The sequence below is a fragment of the Syngnathus typhle genome, linkage group LG2, assembly GCF_033458585.1.
Source record: "Syngnathus typhle isolate RoL2023-S1 ecotype Sweden linkage group LG2, RoL_Styp_1.0, whole genome shotgun sequence".
NCBI classification, from domain to species: domain Eukaryota; kingdom Metazoa; phylum Chordata; class Actinopteri; order Syngnathiformes; family Syngnathidae; genus Syngnathus; species Syngnathus typhle.
In genome coordinates, this window is record NC_083739.1 from 25,784,847 (window position 1) to 25,800,502 (window position 15,656).

Below are 15,656 nucleotides of genomic sequence, written 5' to 3' on the forward strand. Positions count from 1 at the left end.
ACATTGTAGTGGTTAACTCCGACCACTTGATGGCAGAGTTGCTCTTGCTGGCTCATAGAGAGGTGACGTAAACTGTTTAAGCCCAGCCCACATAGAAAAACAATGGAGAATGTTGTTTAGTTTATAAAGGAGCCTATCCCAGCAGTCAGAGAGTGAGAGAAAATGGCGAAACGTAAGCGATCGGCTTTCAAGTGGCTTACAACTGAGCAAACCATTGCTCTTCGTAATCTAGAAAATGGTTGTGAGGAAGGGCAAGACACGGAAGTCCGCTTCAAAAGCCATCACCGGCGAGTGAGTGGCAATTGGAGTTTTGGAATATGAAGAAACGGAAGCTTTCAAGCGGCTGACAATCGAGCAAATTATTGCTTGTCATGAGTGCAGTACAGCAAAACTAAGTGAATTTAGAGGAGGTGGCTGTGAGTAAGCGACAGACACCAAAGTCCTCATCAAAAGCCATCGCTGACTCGGGCATACACCTTGTCCAATGTCCAAGCGATGGTGTAGAGGCGCGTCAGCCAGGACAGCGCCGCAACATTTAGAGCCTTGAAGAACTCCAGGCATACGCCCTACTTCCATACAGAGGCGGTTACGGCCACAGGACTGCGCCCGCTCTGTACGACCTCTATCCGCCACTGAGGATATTTGTGTGTGTTTGTGTGTGTGTGTGTGTGTGCGCGTGCGTGCGTGCGTGTCCTACCGTACTCATGTTTGCCAAAGAAGAGTTGATATTTTACGCACTGTGGAGCGCGGGGTACTCCACTAGTACCGTATTGGCCCGAATATAAGACGACCCCGATTATAAGATGACCCCTCTCTTTAAAGACTGAAGTTTGAAAAAATACTTTTTGAACACCAAATTAAATTTTTGTACAGAAAATAATTACATCTGAAACAAATTATAACAATATATTCGAAAGAGAAAACATGTTATTTTGCCTCATTCAAATCATGCAAAAACTGTCCATCACATCTTAAGATCTGAACATTTAAATATGGTAACTAAAGTGCAATCACATTTGTAAATGAATGGCTGCTGGTTTTTGAAATGTAAATACCGTTTTTTTCCATGTATAATGCGCAAAATTTAACTAATTTGTCCTAAAATCTGGGGTGCGCATTATACATGGGTACAATTTGTTTTTCTTTTTTTTTTATAGAAGAAAATCTCCCTCGAAATTATAATTGACCACACATCGTTTGATGCGATGGTGCAATCCTTGATGGATATTGTTTGTTTTTTAATCTCCATTGCAAACCGGATATCATACGGAGGCCGCCATTACAGATGCGCAGAACGGATACACAAGACACATCAGCTGTATAAAGAGCGAGAGTTCAGTTCTCTACCTAAATGCGTATTACAGGTAATATTTTATTTCACAACACTTGTTCCTTTCTTCTCTGCTGTTCACTTCAAACACGCTCCGTACGAACACAATGTCAGACGCTTGCTCGATCACCTGCTCGTTTGCTGTCACAATGTACCCTACACAAATCCAAAACATTTCTTCGCTATCGAGTTTGCTAGCGCACGCGCAGTGATACTGACCGGCAGAATAACATCCGGTTGTTCCCAAAGATGCTCTTTTTTCTGAAATAATTTTACGTTTACGTACATACTTAAGTAGGAGTCAAAATTTGGGTGCGTATTATACATGGGTGCAGGCTTTTTTCCAGCATCGACATGCCATTTTTAGGGTGCGGATTATACATGGGGGCGCATTATACATGGAAAAAAACGGTAAACCTATCTACTGTGATAAAACAATAAAACTGCAATAACTGCATTAACCATCAAAGCGAAGTCTAACTAGTCTTGAAACAAATCTGAATAAGGAAAAACATTGCAATAAAATAATGCAAACTGCTACCGCTATTGTTGGGGAGCCTGAGGACTGTAGCGGGGGTTGGCTCAGATGGATATGCTCTTTTCACCCCCAGGTGTCGGTCAGAACGCAGGAAGGAAGACGTGGTTCAGTTTTGATTGCTTTACTGAATTATTGGTAAATAATAATAATAAATAACCATAAATGAGATACTCTCGGCAACACACCAAACATAAGTCATCGATTGAGACAACAAAATACATTTGCTGGGGACCGTTAGTCGCCGTGCAGCTGCGTAACGGCTACTCGTACGATGCGAGGCAAACTTAAAGGAGCGCGCCGGAGCTGTCAATCAAACGGCGCACACACGAAGCAAAGCGCGATCGGACAAACGGCACAACAGTGGACAGTATTAACAATGAAATGTATATACCGAGTTTTTCCATGCATAGTGCGCCCCCGTGCATAATACGCACCCTAAAAATGGCATGTCGATGCTGGAAAAAAGCCTGTACCCATGTATAATGCGCACCCAAATTTTGACAAGTCCGTAAACGTAAAATTATTTCAGAAAAAAGATCATCTTTGGGAACATCCAGATGTTATTCTGCCGGTCAGTATCACTGCGCATGCACTAGCAAACTCGATAGCGAAGAAATGTTTCGGATTTGTGTAGGGTACATTGTGACAGCAAACGAGCAGGTGATCGAGCAAGCGTCTGATACGAGAGCATTGTGTTCGTATGGAGCGTAATTGAAGTGAACAGCAGAGAATAAAGGAACAAGCCAAAGTGTTGTGAAATAAAATATTACCTGTAATACGCATTTAGGTAGAGAACTGAACTCTCGCTCTTTATACAGCTGACGTGTCTTGCGCATCCGTTCTGCGCATCTGCAATGGCGGCCTCCGTATGATATCCGGTTTGCGATGGAGATTAAAAAACAAACAATATTTGACAATAACACACAATCAAGGATTGCACCATTGCATCAAACGATGTGTCGTCAATTATGAATTTTACTGACTAAGTGTGTTGGGCAGGATGGCTGAATGCAATGCGCGATTGACAACAAACAAGAAGAAAGGTGTGATTTCAAGTTTTATTTCGAGGGAGATTTTCTTCAAAAATTGTTGTATCCATGCATAATGCGCACCCCAGATTTTAGGACAATAAATTAGTTACATTTTGCGCTTTATGCTTGGAAAACACAGTACTCACTTTGTGTCAAAGACGCACGCGATAACAGCAACATACTCAGTCGATACCAGCAACCTTTAACTTACCGCTGCACACAAGTGAAAATGTGTATAATGTCTAGACCCCGAATATAAGACGACCCCCACTTTTTCAGTCTTATTTCAATGCAAAAACCATCGTCTTATATTCGGGCCAATACGGCACATTAGTAGTTCATGCAAAATCAGGGTGGTGCAAACATATAAAAGCATTCGTGGCAGTCCTCTATCTAAATCATTCCTCATTGAGTATACTGCTATCTGCCTGTCTCTGAAAATGTCGTCTAGAAAAATGTTTACTGTCAAAGAGGTTATGAACAGGCTCTTTGACGGTGAAAGTGACAAAGAGCAAGTGTCTCTGGGACAGGATTGTCTTGAGGAGGATCCTGATTTTGAGGAATCCTCATCTATCCTTAAACACCAGCAGACACTATCTCTTCCAGAAATGGAAAGATAATATGGTCCGTTTCCCTCTGAATCAGCAGGGTAGACTAAGTGCTCCCAACGTTATCAAAATGGTTCTAGGACGCACCAGATATACAGCCAGCCATGTTGACGACATCAAGTCATCATTCGAGCTCTCCGTGACACCATCAACAGAAATATTGTTTTGGGATGCCAAATTTACAGGGGAAGCAAGTGTTTGGGGACAGTTGGAAAGACTTGGATTTAGTTGACTTGGAAGCCTACATTGGCTTGCTAATTTTGACAGGGGTTTACAAATCAAAAGGTGAAGCAACATCAAGCCCTTGGATAGAATCGAAGAGCAATACTTCCAGCCTCCATGTCTCTGAAGACATTCCATGTTTTATCCCATGTTTTATCCATATGATTTGATGACAAACGAACAAGGCAGGGCCGACAAGAATGTGACGAACTTGCGGCAATAAGGGACAAGTGGAGGCTGCACGTACCCCTGTTTATAATCCAGGCCCCAAAGTGACTGTAGAGTGCTTAGATGCGTTTTGTGGGCACTTTCCTTTTGACCATATTTGCCTAGTAAACCAGCCAAATATGGGTTCGAAATATGGGCAGCATGTCATGCACACTCTAGCTTTGCCTGAAATATGCAGGTGTACATGCACAATTTGCCAACAAACCACCTGAATAAAACCCCAGCCACAAGGGTTGTGCTTGATATGGCTGAAGGACTGCATGGGCATAACATTACATGTGATATTTTTTTCACATCTTATGCAGTGTCTGAGGAACTGCTCAAAAGGAAGGTTAGAATGTTAGGAAAGGTGAGACAGAATAAACCAGAGCGTCCCAAGCCCGGATAATGAAAGAAGAGTGGTGAATAATATGTTACAGTAACTTACCATGAATATAATTAAAAAATTAGATAAAATAATAAAACATATGCATAGGTTATATTCCATCATCACCAAAACCAGACAGTTGAGGAATAAATTTGACAAGATTTGTATTACCGTTTTTTTCCGTGTATAGTGCGCAAAATTTAACTAATTTATTGTCCTAAAATCTGGGGTGCGCATTATACATGGGTACAAAAAAATTTTTAATTTTTATTTTAATTTTTTTTTTTTTTAAGTCCCAATGATCGTCACACACGCAGGGAGGCAATGGGTCCCATTTTTATAGTCTTTGGTATGGTCTTAACTAGGCTGGATGTAATTTTTTTTGTTGGCGTTGATTTCTCCGACTGCCCGTAAACGCACCACCGCGCTCCGTGCGCGCACGGGAAAGAGGCGGCTCTGTATGGGAGAGACGTTGAAGAGGAATAAAAACACCCTTGGAAACCAAAACTTGCCCCTCGTCGTGACTCGGAGCCGCAACAAATGTTTCGGATTTGTGTAGGGTACATTGTGAGACAGCAAACGAGCAGGTGATCGAGCAAGCCTTGTCTGATACGAGAGCATTGCGGTCGCATGGAGCGTGTTTGAAGTGAACAGCAGAGAAGAAAGGAACAAGGCAAAGTGTTGTGAAATAAAATGCACAGAACGGATGCGCAAGACACGTCAGCTATATAAAGAGCGAGAGTTGTTTTCTTCCTATTAGTTTCAATTCACAGTTTAATTAGCAGTTTCAATCAGCAAATAACAAAATGCGTATTACAGGTAATATTTTATTTCACAAAACTTTCCCTTGTTCCTTTGGTCTCTGCTGTTCATCCTAAAACACAAAGGCGCTCTTTAAACAATGCGACAGTGAGCGCCCGGCGCGCTGCGGTTGCGCGACCGCACCAAATTAAGCTCCCTGCGCAGTGCGCACTGAGGTCCACTTAAATTTTAGAAAGTACATCAGGACTTTTGAAATATCTTCTAAATTTCAGCGACGGCTCTGTCACAATAATCGTCCAGCGCGGTGCAGTTGGGCGGTCGGCGGCGCGCTACGATTGAGCGTTCTCTCTCGCACTCTCTCTCTCGCTCTCTCTCGCTCTCGCACACACGCGCACACACGCAAACCGGATATTATACGGAGGCCGCCATTACAGATGCGCAAGACACGTCAGCTATATAAAGAGCGAGAGTTCAGTTCTCTACCTAAATCCGTATTACAGGTAATATTTTATTTCACAACACTTTGCCTTGTTCTTTTCTTCTCTGCTGTTCACTTCAAACACGCTCCATGCGACCGCAATGCTCTCGTATCAGACAAGGCTTGCTCGATCACCTGCTCGTTTGCTGTCTGTCACAATGTACCCTACACAAATCCGAAACATTTGTTGCGGCTCCGAGTCACGACGAGGGGCAAGTTTTGGTTTCCAAGGGTGTTTTTATTCCTCTTCAACGTCTCTCCCATACAGAGCCGCCTCTTTCCCGTGCGCGGTGGTGCGTTTATGGGCAGTCGGAGAAATCAACGCCAACAAAAAAATTACATCCAGCCTAGTTAAGACCATACCAAAGACTATAAAAATGGGACCCATTGCCTCCCTGCGTGTGTGACGATCATTGGGACTTAAAAAATAAAAAAAAATTAAAAATTTTTTTTTAAAAAATTCATAAAAATTGGGTGCTTTTTTCCAGCATCAGCATGCCATTTTTAGGGGTGCGTACTATACATGGGGGCGCACTATACACGGAAAAAACGGTAAATCAAATTAATTCTAATATAAAGATTCGCCCCTCTGTAAGTTGTCACCATGTCATGGTGGAGGGGGTTTGCGTGTCCCAATGATCCTAGGAGCCATGTTGTTTGGGGCTTCATGCCCCTGGTAGGGTCACCCATGGCAAAAGGTTCCGAGGTGAGGGGCCAGACAAAGCACGGCTGAAAAGACCCCTTATGGAGACTGAGGTGGACTCTCCAATCTCTGGGGTCGAAGTCACTGTGGCAGTTAAAAAACTCCTCGAGGGCAAGGCCCCAGGGGTGGATGAGATCCGCCCGGATTTCTTAAAGGCTCTTGATGTTGTGTGGCTGACGCGCCTCTATAGCATTGTGTGGACATCGGGTTAGGGAGGGCAGAAAATAAACAAGATTCTCGTATAAAAAACACAAAATCGTTTAGCTCTGCAGAGAGGTATACAACACAGCCACCTTCCTTTACAGACCAATACAAAATTATGATTCAGAGCAAAGAAGTCGGAATATCTTGTTAGTAGATCTAATTGTTTAAAATTTTTAAACAAAGATACCTTTTTACAGCCAGCTCAATCATCAGATTGACTGACAATGTGTAACTTTTTTTTTTCCCCCCGAAAGAGGAGTGCCCCTCTGCTTGTCTTGTTAAAGCAACCTGCAGTGAAGTCACCTCCTCGTTAAAACACATGAAGCAAACAACACATTACGGTATTTCACATTTGGTCTGAATGTGGCGTAAGCATTAAACCGTCTGCACTCCCTTTGGTTTGGTAAGGCCTTGGTTTCAAATCAGTTTTAAATTTCAACCAAAGTAGACGGTGTGCAGCAAATCCACTCAAGCTAACCAAATTTAAATGCTAGGCAAACACATCATTCACATTATAGCGCAACTTTGTCAGTTCTCTCTTTACTTTTACAATGCTTATTGACTTTTAGCAATTCGCTACTTGCAAATGTACCTACTTATCTTTTCATTTTTTGTATAGCCTTTGTTTGCCACTGAAAAATGTGCTGTTTAAGCAAAGATGGCACAAGATCCCAGTGTGATGAACTACAGTATGTTGAAATGACAAATCTCGACTAAGAGACAATTAAAAACGATTTTTGGAACACATTTTTATTGGTATTCGAGGCATCGTTTGGAATGTGCAGTCATTCAACTGCAAAAAACTATAGGTCCATGAGAATATTACAACCAAAAGCATGTACTACGTTGGCATTTTTGAGAGAACAGCAGATCATTTTACAGATAAGGTACCGTATTTTCCGCACTATTAGGCGCACCTAAAAACTTACATTTTACTAAAAAAAACACAGTGCGCCCTATAATGCAGAGCGCCTTATATATGGATCAATTGATGAATTTGTTGATCCATACTGGTTGTACACAGTGCTCTGCCAAAATGTTTCAGTACGTTTTAGTACGACTAGTAAATTACAAGTTCGCATCGCTTCCCAACATTACGGCAACTGCAGTCAGGGGGCGTCACTGAATAGCTGTTGTACCCGCGAGGCTATTTCATTTCAAAATAGGCTGCTCTGTTAATGTTTTGAGTAAATCTACGGATCGATATGGAAGGGAAACATAGGTAAGCAGTACCAATGCGTTAGATCGAACTTTAGTCAGTTCCGATCATTTTATAGTAGATCGTTTGAGAAACGCGATTGTTTGCACTTTGCTGAGGCTCATGGGAGATTGCGAGCTGAGGCTCATGGGACTTTGCGGATGGCTAATGCTATAACGATAGCTGCTATACGTACCAGGCTATTTCATGTCAAAATAGGCTGCTCTGTTGATGTTTTGAGTAAATCTACGGATCGATATGGAAGGGAAACATAGGTAAGTAGTACCAATGGGTTAGATCGAACTTTAGTCAGTTCCGATCATTTTATAGGAGATTGATTGAGAAACGCGATTGTTTACACTTTGCTGAGGCTCATGGGAGATTGCGAGCTGAGCCTCATGGGATTTTGCGGATGGCTAATGCTATAACGATAGCTGCTATACGCACAAAGCTATTTCATGTCAAAATAGGCTGCTCTGTTAATGTTTCGAGTAAATCTACGGATCGATATGGAAGGGAAACATAGGTAAGTAGTACCAATGCGTTAGATAAAACTTTAGTCAGTTCCGATCATTTTATAGGAGATCGTTTGAGAAACGCGATTGTTTACACTTTGCTGAGGCTCATGGGAGATTGCGAGCTGAGGCTCATGGGACTTTGCGGATGGCTAATGCTATAACGATAGCTGCTATACGTACCAGGCTATTTCATGTCAAAATAGGCTACTCTGTTAATGTTTCGAGTAAATCTACGGATCGATATGGAAGGGAAACATAGGTAAGTAGTACCAATGCGTTAGATCGAACTTTAGTCAGTTCCGATCATTTTATAGGAGATCGTTTGAGAAACGCGATTGTTTACAGAGGGCTCGTTGGTTATTGGCTAGTGGATGTATACCGCAACCCTAGTCAACCTCAGTTTGTTGCAGTATAGCTTCTATTTTATGCGCCTTATAATCCGGTGCGCCTTATATATGGACAAAGTTTTAAAATGGCCCGTTCATTGAAGGTACGCCTTATAATCCGGTGCGACTAATAGTGCGGAAAATACGGTAATCATTTTTAAGTAATTGTTTACCCTGTGAGAGATTCAAATGACTATGCGTGATTCAAATGTCAATGCGGATAACCAGAGTTTACATTTATCTGGCTTACACTGGGGTAATACAAAGGAAATGAAAAACATTTCCCTTCAACGTATCACTTATATTCACTTATATTCTTGTGCAGCTGCCCCAAGCACATCTTTTAATCACAAAACAAAAAATTAAAACCCTGGTGAATTTAACAGCGCTTCTAGGAATGTCAGGTCTTTGTTTTATTCTGCTGCGATTGGCCAGTCTGTTTGGGTGTGGCTAAGCGAAAGGTCAATTGAACAGTACACATTACAACAATCTAATTTTGACAAAAAGGATACTACTTGTCAATGTGTGTCTCGGTGTGTGGTAACAGTGTTAAGCGCATCAGACTTTGTCCTCAGTCCTCTTGACCCTCAAAACGCCAACAAGCTGCGAGTGAAGATTGCTGATCTAGGAAATGCTTGCTGGGTGGTGAGACTCTTAATGTGCTAACATTCTGTACTTTCAGCATCACAACATCTTTATGCAAAATGACCACTCACACTGCTTATCCCCACTCTGTCTCCGCCACACAGCACAAGCATTTTACCGAAGACATTCAGACAAGACAGTATCGTGCCCTGGAGGTTCTGATTGGAGCTGAGTATGGACCTCCAGCTGACATCTGGAGCGTCGCCTGCATGGTACACACACGATCAGATACACAATGAACAGCGCATACACATTCAAAGAGTCATGTTTGTGTTTTGAATATTTCAGGCGTTCGAATTGGCTACTGGTGATTATTTATTTGAACCTCATTCTGGCGAAGATTACACAAGAGATGAAGGTAAGGTTACATGTGCCCAAACACTAGGGGCCGTCAGAGATAAAATTCAGGATTACGTCTCACGCTCATACTAGTTAAATACTCTCATTCACACATCAAACAACAATTAGACCACATTTCTCCAAAACTGCAGTCCAGTTGTTTCGCAACCAAGTTGTTTTAAACTTTGGGGCGTTGTAGTAAGTATCATAACAGCTTGTGACTGAGCATAAAGAAGCGTGCTTAGAGGAGGAATGCAGGCGCGAGAGTGACTGACAGTATGATACAGGAAAGTTATCGGGACGTCCCCACGTTAGTTAGCTATGAATCGTTTGAAAAGCAGTGACAGCTGATACAGGAGTTATCAATAACTCCCCACCCTGTGTTGCTGTGAATCACTTGAGAAACACAAGTACAAATTCTGCACAATTGTGTATGCTGCCTGCCTCGTAGCACATAGTAGCGAGCAATCGTCGCAAAGCAATTACTTAACCCTGCGTGTCACAGGTTCATATCTTGCTCTCAAGCCACCCACACTATAGTTAATGTTATTTTCACTATGTTAACATTATGAACGTCCCTGGGCGCTCATTGTTGAGGCCGCTCTTGGCACCCGTCTCGTCACACGAGACTTCTCAAATCTCCCGCTGATCAGATGGGATGTTCTCTCACAATTCCCTCACAATTCACCGGTATCCAGACATCCCATCAAATCACAATTCCCCGGTATCCACACGTATTTACAATCAGAATTTCTGAACATGGAGATTCTAACAACTTGTCAGTAGTTTCGGCCGTGCTCCCACTCCACAATATTACGAAGCAGCTAGGAGATTTATTGAAAAAGGGTCCCCCTTACCTTTATATGTCCCAAACGGGCTTGTAATATTGTGGAGTGCAGAGCAAGTCACAAAATCCCCAAAGGATCACGTCGAGGTCACCATTTATATGTGGCACCAATGAACAGAATAAAGCAACACAGCAATATATACAGGGTCCGGCAAAATGATCTGACACATTTGTAGGTTCAATAAAAGAGCCTCAGATGAGGCTAGACAGGAATTTGGCTCCTCCGAACAAATCGTCTTCGGTTTTAAAATAACTATAAAAATTCTGCGATTTTGGTTCAAAATGATACTAAACTATTAAAATGACTCTATAATAAAAACAATTGAATTTGTTTTTCCCCTTTCATGATGGCAGGGGAGGCGTAACCCTTGCCTCCTCTGACCGCACGCCCCTGATACACACGCGCACACGCTCTGAACCTTTTGATGATATTACGGACCGTAGATGTTGAAATCCCTAAATTCCTTACAATTTTGCTTTGAGAAATGTTCTTAAACTGTTCAACTATTTTCTCACACAGTTGTGGCCAAAGTGGTGAACCTCGCCCCATCCTTGCTTGTGAATGACTGAGCATGTTTGGGGCGGCTCCTTTTATACCCAGTCATAGTACCCGCCTGTTCCCAATTAACCTGATCATGTGGGATGTTCCAAATAGGTGTTTGATGAACTTTTCTCAGCTTTGGCAGTATTTTTTGCCACCTTTTCCAACTTCTACTGGACGTGATGCAGCCATGAAATTCTAAGTCAATTATTATTTGGCAAAAAACAATTAAGTTAATCAGTTTGAACATTAAATATGTTGTCTTTGTAGTGTATTCAATTGAATATGGGTTGAGAAGGATTTTCAAATCGTTGTATTTTGTTTTTATTTACATTTTACACATTTTCAACCGAATCTGGTTTATAAATAAATAAATATATACTATATATATATACGGTTTTCCATGTATAATGCGCAAAATTTAACTCATTTATTGTCATAAAATCTGGGGTGCGCATTATACATGGGTACAATTTAAAAAAATAAATAAATTAAAAAAAAAATTTTGTTTTGAAGAAAATCATGATACAACAATTTTTGAAGAAAACCTTGTCACGGATGGAATGTGAAAAGGAGCAGGGCGACCAAGTGCAGCTTGGACTAGGGTTCATTGGAGGAACTCAAAACACAGACTTGGTCAACTAACATAACTCTCTAACAAAACCAACAACAGGACTGACCGACAAAGACGTGGAAAAAAAAGACAGGGTGACATTACCAAAGACAGGAACAGAAACCTGTGTTATTGTCAAATATTGTTTGTTTTTTAATCTCTATCGCGGACTGGACGTCATACGGAGGCAGTATCACTGCGCATGCGCACTATGGATCCGATGCGAATAGTCCTCTTCTCTTCTTGACTGACAATGAATGTGATAGTTTAATACAATCAGCAAATAACAAAATGCGTATTACAGGTAATATTTTATTTCACAAGACTTTGCCTTGTTCCTTTCGTCTCTGCTGTTCACTTCAAACACGCTCCATACAAACGCAATTCTCTCGTATCAGACGCTTGCTCGATCACCTGCTCGTTTGCTGTCACAATGTACCCTACACAAATCCGAAACATTTGTTGCGGCTCCGAGTCACAACGAGGGGCAAGTTTTGGTTTCCAAGTTTTTTTTTTATTCCTCTTCAACTTCTCTCCCATACAGAGCCGCCTTTTTCACATGTCCGCACTTTTCATTTGAACCTAACGGTGGTGCCTTTACCGGCAGTCGGAGAAATCAACGCCAACAAAAAAAATACATCCAGCCTAGTTAAGACCATACCAAAGACTATAAAAATGGGACCCATTGCCTCCCTGCTTGGCACTCAGCATTAAGGGTTGGAATTGGGGGGTTAGATCACCAAATGATTCCCAAGCGCCGGGCCGCTGCTGCTCACTGCTCCCCTCTCCCCCAGGGAATGGATCAAAATCACACGGGGATGGGTCAAATGCAGGGGACAAATTTCACCACACCCAGATGCGTGTGTGACGATCATTGGGACTAAAAAAAAAAAAAATTGGGGTGCGTATTATACATGGGTACAGGCCTTTTTCCCAGCATTGACATGCCATTTTTAGGGTGCGTATTATACATGGGGGCGCATTATACATGGAAAAAAACGGTATATATATATTTACTAGGGATGCACCGAAAATTCGGCCACCGAAAATTTTCGGCTGAAAATGACCCAAAAGTGCATTTTCGGTTTTTGGCCGAAAGACCTAAATCATCGAAACAACACGGCCGAAACTTGTGATGACGTGAGCAAACAGCGCAGCCAGCACGCGGGAAAACGGGATAAGAGCCAGCATGTCTGCGGTGTGGACTGATGTCACTATCTCAGAGAAAGACCCACGGATAGCGATTTGCAAAACATGCAATGCTGAAATTTCAAGAGGGGGTGCATCTGCAAAACGTTTCTCCACGTCGGGTTTAATTCATCACCTGAAATCCAAACATCCCGATCGCCATTCTGAATATGAGAAGAAGGCGACACAGAAAAGGAAACTGACACCGAGCACTCCCACTCCGTCTGTGGGGGACATTTTTGAAAAGGCAAGAAAAGTTCTCTTTGTGTTTTTATAAGAGAACATATTTAATTTTACAGTCTTTCAGCAGGCCAGTCAGTTATAAGCCTGTAGATTATTATTTAATGTACACGTGAGTTGGGTCAAGTTAAACATTTTATTTTATTTTATTTTTGAATTTTAATTTATATTGTGCATTGTTGTAATGTCAGTGCTAAATAAATATTTTCATACTTTTGTAACTGGTTTATTGCAATGCCTTGATTTTAGTGAGGTTAGTACACATGTAGCCATAAATGCTGTGGTTCTAATAACTGACATTTCTTTCGGTGCTTCGGTTTTCGGTTTTCGGCCTTGGTTTCCTCATTTTTGGTTTTCGGTTTCGGCAAAGACTTTTTATTTCGGTGCATCCCTAATATTTACTGATCTTTTTCACAAACATCGGCCAATGATGATCGGTCACCGATCAATCTGAGCATCAATAGTCTCGTCAACAAGCCTCTAATTTTCATTGACGACAGCACCATTGCACAAACACAGGGAGTGCAGGGAGTAACGTTGATGGTTTTTGTTCAGATCACATCGCTCATATCATCGAGTTGTTGGGCTCCATCCCTTTGCCGTTTGCCTTGTCTGGCAGATACTCTAGAGAATACTTCAACAGACAAGGTGAGCCCCCACGTAAGTCCTTGGTGTGTGTGCACATTATATTATGTGATCCATATGTGGCCGTCAGGTGACCTCCGCCACATCGCCAGCTTGAAGCGATGGGCTCTCTTTGAGATTCTTCTAGAAAAGTACGAGTGGCCGCTGGAACAGGCTGCTCAGTTCAGCGGTTTCCTGTCTGGCATGTTAGAGCTGGAGCCAGAACACAGAGCAACCGCTGCTGAATGTCTGCAACACGCCTGGCTTCGGCCATGAGCGCACATTGTGTGTGTGTGTGTGTGTGTGTGTGTGTGTGTGTGTGTGTGTGTGTGTGTGTGTGTGTGTGTGTGTGTGTGTGTGTGTGTGTGTGCGTGGGTGTGTGTTTGTAAATGAGAGAGAGCTGTCATGATATTGCAAATAACCATGACCCTGATTTTTTTCTCTCACTGGTACCGTAACCTTGCATTTAGGTGATGCCAGCTCCTTAAAAATGTCACAAGATGCTGTCTGGCTTAGGTCTTCAAACTTGGTGCCTTGTGTCTGTCATCATACCTCCTGCAAAGGCCATTTGAGACACGAGTACATGTTTGAAAAGTACCTGAAGTGGACTGCGCTGCCTCTTTTTTTACTTTTGTTTTGGGACTCTGCTGAATTGTATTGATTGAGCTTGTGTTCTTCGTGACCACAAAAAAACAACTTCCTACCATGGAGACAAGGTTCCTCTCTTGAAAAACAAGTGCCTTTAAAATAGCCCTGATCCTTGACCGCCTGCCTCCCAGTCTCTTTTTTTCCTGCCCATCTGCCTTTTGTGTGAATTATTTATTCTGTTCAAAATAAACACAAAAGCAATCCTGACATGTTGGCTTCGCTTTGACCTCAGGGGTTGCACCCAATAGAGTGACTTTATATCAGTGGTTCCCAAAGTGGGCAGTACCGCCCCCCTGGGGCCGGTGGAAAGATCTGGGGGGGCGGTGAGGAAGAAAGGGGCGGCAGCCGATTTGTACACAACACGCCGCTCTGGCCCAGTCAGATCCGACAGCATAGACTAAAAAAGCAAAAGCTCAGGTTTGTAATTTCAAGCTTGTAATGTTCCGAATTTTATCTTATAATAAAAACCGCATTCTGACAGTCAACATCATCTTAAGTTCAAGTCAACATGAAATTGGGGACTCGCCAGAACGCGCCGTGTTGTGTTGAGCTGGTTAGGGTGGTGCATTCACTGATATATATTGTTACGAATGTATATGACTTTGTACCTGTGTGTGCATGTGTGTGCGTGTGTGTGCATATATGCGTGTGTCATTGTGTGGGTGGCGAGGGTGGCGTGCCTTAGATCAGTGGTCCCCAACCACCGGGCCGCGGACCGGTACCGGTCCGTGGGTCACTTGGTACCGGGCCGCCAAGCCGCACAGAATAATTTTTTTTTATCGACGATCAATTAATTCAGGTCAAGACACTCGTCCCAGTCACGTGACATGTTTCCCCAGTCGAGCCCGCAAAGCTAATATGTGGCGACAGGCTAACTAACCAGGCAATGAAACATTCAAAACTGCTTCAACACATGGAGACCAAGCATCCTGCAATAAAAGACAAACCTTAATCACTTTGGGTGTCATTGTCTCCGATTACGTCTAGATGGGACCGGCTCGTTTCTGAGAAACAAACTCAGTGCTCTACTAATTCAACGTAATGGTGAGTTTTATTTTTGTCATTTGTACTTGTTTTTATGTCAGTCGTATTGTTTTATTTCATCGTATTGATATATTTATTATAAATGTATTCTTTATTTAATTTATTTATTTAAATGTATTATTTATTTATATAAATGCCGGTCCGCGAAAATATTTCTGACATTTAACCGGTTTGTGGCGCAAAAAAGGTTGGGGACCACTGCCTTAGATCACGTCCGCCACCATTTCTGTGAGTAAATGGAAGAAAATGAATACATGAGAGGGTAAACTTGCTTTTCATACCTTCAATGTTGTCATTTTTGTCTTTAAGTAGGCCTATTTATGAAATGCGATAAAATGCTGTATTTTACATGGT

At 42.3% G+C, this 15,656-nt stretch overlaps 1 protein-coding gene across 12 annotated transcripts in view; it reads left to right on the forward strand.

Moving 5' to 3' along the window:
* The window catches only part of LOC133168013 (SRSF protein kinase 3-like), a 101,326-nt gene extending 86,578 nt beyond the window's left edge, over positions 1 to 14,748 (forward strand). For 8 of the 12 annotated variants that reach the window (XM_061299249.1, XM_061299292.1, XM_061299301.1 and 5 more), the window contains 5 exons: positions 9,121 to 9,218; positions 9,323 to 9,430; positions 9,507 to 9,576; positions 13,542 to 13,634; positions 13,702 to 14,748. In XM_061299249.1, coding sequence (XP_061155233.1) covers positions 9,121 to 9,218; positions 9,323 to 9,430; positions 9,507 to 9,576; positions 13,542 to 13,634; positions 13,702 to 13,886 — 554 coding nt within the window. In that variant the 3' untranslated portion in view covers positions 13,887 to 14,748. Of the gene's footprint in view, positions 1 to 9,120; positions 9,219 to 9,322; positions 9,431 to 9,506; positions 9,577 to 13,541; positions 13,635 to 13,701 lie in introns of those variants that run through there. The other 4 variants (XM_061299239.1, XM_061299258.1, XR_009718141.1 and 1 more) reach the window with 3 other exon arrangements.
* Positions 14,749 to 15,656: the final 908 nt, after the last annotated feature.